General features: G+C 49.4%; 1 protein-coding gene across 1 annotated transcript; it reads left to right on the forward strand.

Annotated features, from left to right (window-relative positions):
* Positions 1-387: 387 nt before the first annotated feature.
* On the forward strand, positions 388-2,722 carry LOC106837754 (tripartite motif-containing protein 75-like). Its single transcript, XM_014851469.3, has one exon. The coding sequence runs from the start codon at positions 1,228-1,230 to the stop codon at positions 2,638-2,640; it is 1,413 nt and encodes a 470-aa protein (XP_014706955.3). The 5' UTR covers positions 388-1,227; the 3' UTR covers positions 2,641-2,722.

The following is a 2,722-nucleotide window of genomic DNA, read 5'->3' on the forward strand; positions in this document are numbered from 1 at the left end:
TAGATTCTTGCAACTGTGCATGAATGTTTCAATAACACCACATATTACAAGGACTTTCATATTTTAGCACTTTGAAATTCACCTTGGGGTTCTGGCACTCAAACCAAGATTGTCTTAAACCTATCAGGGTTTGAGATGATTAAGTCCATAGACTCTTTAAGGGGGTGGCCCATTTTTGACCCTCACTTCTAGTGTGTAGTACTTTAGTGATCCCAAATTAAAGTTTGTGGTACTTACCAGGAAGCGTCTTCTGTGGGGTGCCCTGAACTCCAAGTTTGTTCCCTCAACCCTGAGAGTTGCAAAGCTCTACTCACTTGCTCAGCTGTTCAGCTTCCACTTGGATCAACTGCTTCTCAGGAAAAGCTGTAGTCCTTTTAGGATCTTGTCCTCACAAATCGTCAGCAGTGTGTAGCTCACCAATGATTTCAAAAAGTAGTTGTGTGAGTGTGTTTGTCAGCTTCATCTCACACTGAAATCCTGATCTCCAGTTTCATTCCATGCATCATGTGGAAATGAGTTTGCTGAGTTGGAGGGTCCTCAGAGTAAAGCTAATCTAATCCAAATCCTATCCATGGATGTACACAGTTGGGTAGATCCTCCAGTTAAATATCTGGAGTAGAAGCCAAAATGCACCAAATCCTTTTCTTAGGTTTTTCACAAGATTGAAATGACTGAAGTTGGTATTTTTAAACTTGCTTACCTGATTCTCTTGGAGATGGGGATCTTAAATAATTTTTCCTGGGTCCCCCAGATTGTAGGTGACTACGGCTAGAGGCTGACCAGGGCCAAGGGACCTGTTCCCAAATCCATGTACTTTCTCCAGCCCCGTGTGGCACCTTTGTAGTTGGCTTGAGTTTAGTGAATTGTGGGGGTGGAGAGAAGAATCGGTTTTCCCTCAAATGTGGCAGTGAGCAGGGCCACAAGAGGAATGGTAGCCTTGTTTACATGAAACAATGTTTTCTCATCCCCAGGAACGAATAGGCCCTTTGGAGTCCTGTCTGCTTTCTGACCAAGAGCAGTGCTGAGCTCGGATTCAACTACTCTGCGATCAAGGAGCTCCTCTGGGCACCTACCTGTGCACCCAAGGCCAGTGGCCTCACAGGAACAAGACATTCAGGACAGGAAGCACGGTGAGATCTGAGGGTGTGTCTGTTCTGTGGAGAGATGCTGCAGAGCCCAACCTCCTGAAGAAAACCCACCTCGGTCCAGTCCTTCATTCACAGCGCAATGGCGGTCGAAGCAGCCCTGGCAGGACTCCAGGCAGAAGCCAACTGTCCCATCTGTCTGGATTATCTGAGAGACCCTGTCACCATCGAATGTGGCCACAACTTCTGTCGATCTTGCATCCAACAGTCCTGGGAAGACCGCTGGGACATGTTCCCTTGCCCCGTCTGCCGTCACCCGTGCCAACAGAGGCACTTCAGGAGCAACGCCCAGCTGGGAAGGATGATCGACGTCGCCAAGCTCCTCCACATCACCAGGAGCAAGAAGAAGAGGCAGGAAGAGAGGTGCTTGTGCGAGAAGCACAACCAGCTCCTGACCCTCTTCTGTGAGGAGGACCTGGAGGTGTTGTGTGCCCTGTGCGCTCAGCCCCCTGACCACCAGGGCCACCAGGTGAGGCCCCTGGAGGAGGCCGCCTCTCATCACAGGCAGAGACTCAGCAGTTACATCGAGCCCCTGAAGAAGCAGGTGGCAGATGTTCAGAAATTAATAAGCATTCAAAGCAAAAAGCCCTTGGAACTGAGAGAGAAGGTGCAAAATCAGAGACGGAAATTAGCCTCTGAGTTTGAGCACCTGAACCGCTCTATAGCACGTGAGCAAGAGGCGGTTCTGGCAAGGCTGGCTGAGGAAGAGAGGGACATTCACCGGAAACTCAGTGCAAACGTTACCGCGTGTTCAGACCACATTTCCACCCTCAGAGGCCTACTGAAGGAGGTGGCAGAGAGGTGCGCGATGTCCGAGGTGAGACTGCTGACCGACATCAGGAGCATCCTCCACAGGTGCGAGCGCCTGGACCCCCCAGCTCCCTACTCGATCCAGTTAAGGAAAGAGGGGTGCAGCCTCCCTCCGCAGTATTCGGCTCTGCGGAAAATTATTCAGAAATTTAAAGAAGAAGTTACTCTGGATCCTGAAACAGCACATCCTAATCTGCTTGTCTCTGAGGACAAAAAGGCTGTGACATTTGTGAGGAAAAAGCAAAGAGTTCCTCGCAATCCAAAGAGATTTACAGTGGATCCAGTCGTCCTGGGTTCGGAAGGGTTCGACTGTGGCCGACATTACTGGGAGGTCCAGGTGGATGACAAGCCTGAGTGGGCCGTGGGGGTTTGTACAGATTCCCTTTCCAGAAAGGGAAAGCGGCCCCCTTCAGGACACAGCAGACGCTGGACAATTCAGCTGCAGAATGGTGACTATGTGGCACAAGGCGCTGTTCCTGTCCCTCTTGTGCTGAAGGAAAAGCCCAGTGGGGTTGGCATTTATCTGGACTGTGAGTTGGGTAACATTTCATTTTACAGTTTGAATGACAGGTCTCACATCCATTCTTTCACGGATACATTTTCTGAAGTGCTAAAGCCTTACTTCTGTATCGGACGTGACTCTAAACCTGTGATGGTCTGTGCAGTGAGAGATTATGAAGGATGAACTGTGACTCTGCTTCCTTTTCTTCCTGTAGTTTGTGGAGTAGGTAGAATATGTCAGTAAAAATACTGTTTGACTTAAAAAC

This window comes from Equus asinus, chromosome 3 (assembly GCF_041296235.1).
Source record: "Equus asinus isolate D_3611 breed Donkey chromosome 3, EquAss-T2T_v2, whole genome shotgun sequence".
In the NCBI taxonomy this organism is placed as follows: Eukaryota; Metazoa; Chordata; class Mammalia; order Perissodactyla; family Equidae; genus Equus; species Equus asinus.

Excerpts from the sequence above, each read along its gene's own strand:
- LOC106837754 (XM_014851469.3), top strand. The coding sequence starts at position 1,228 with ATGGCGGTCGAAGCAGCCCTGGCAGGACTCCAGGCAGAAGCCAACTGT.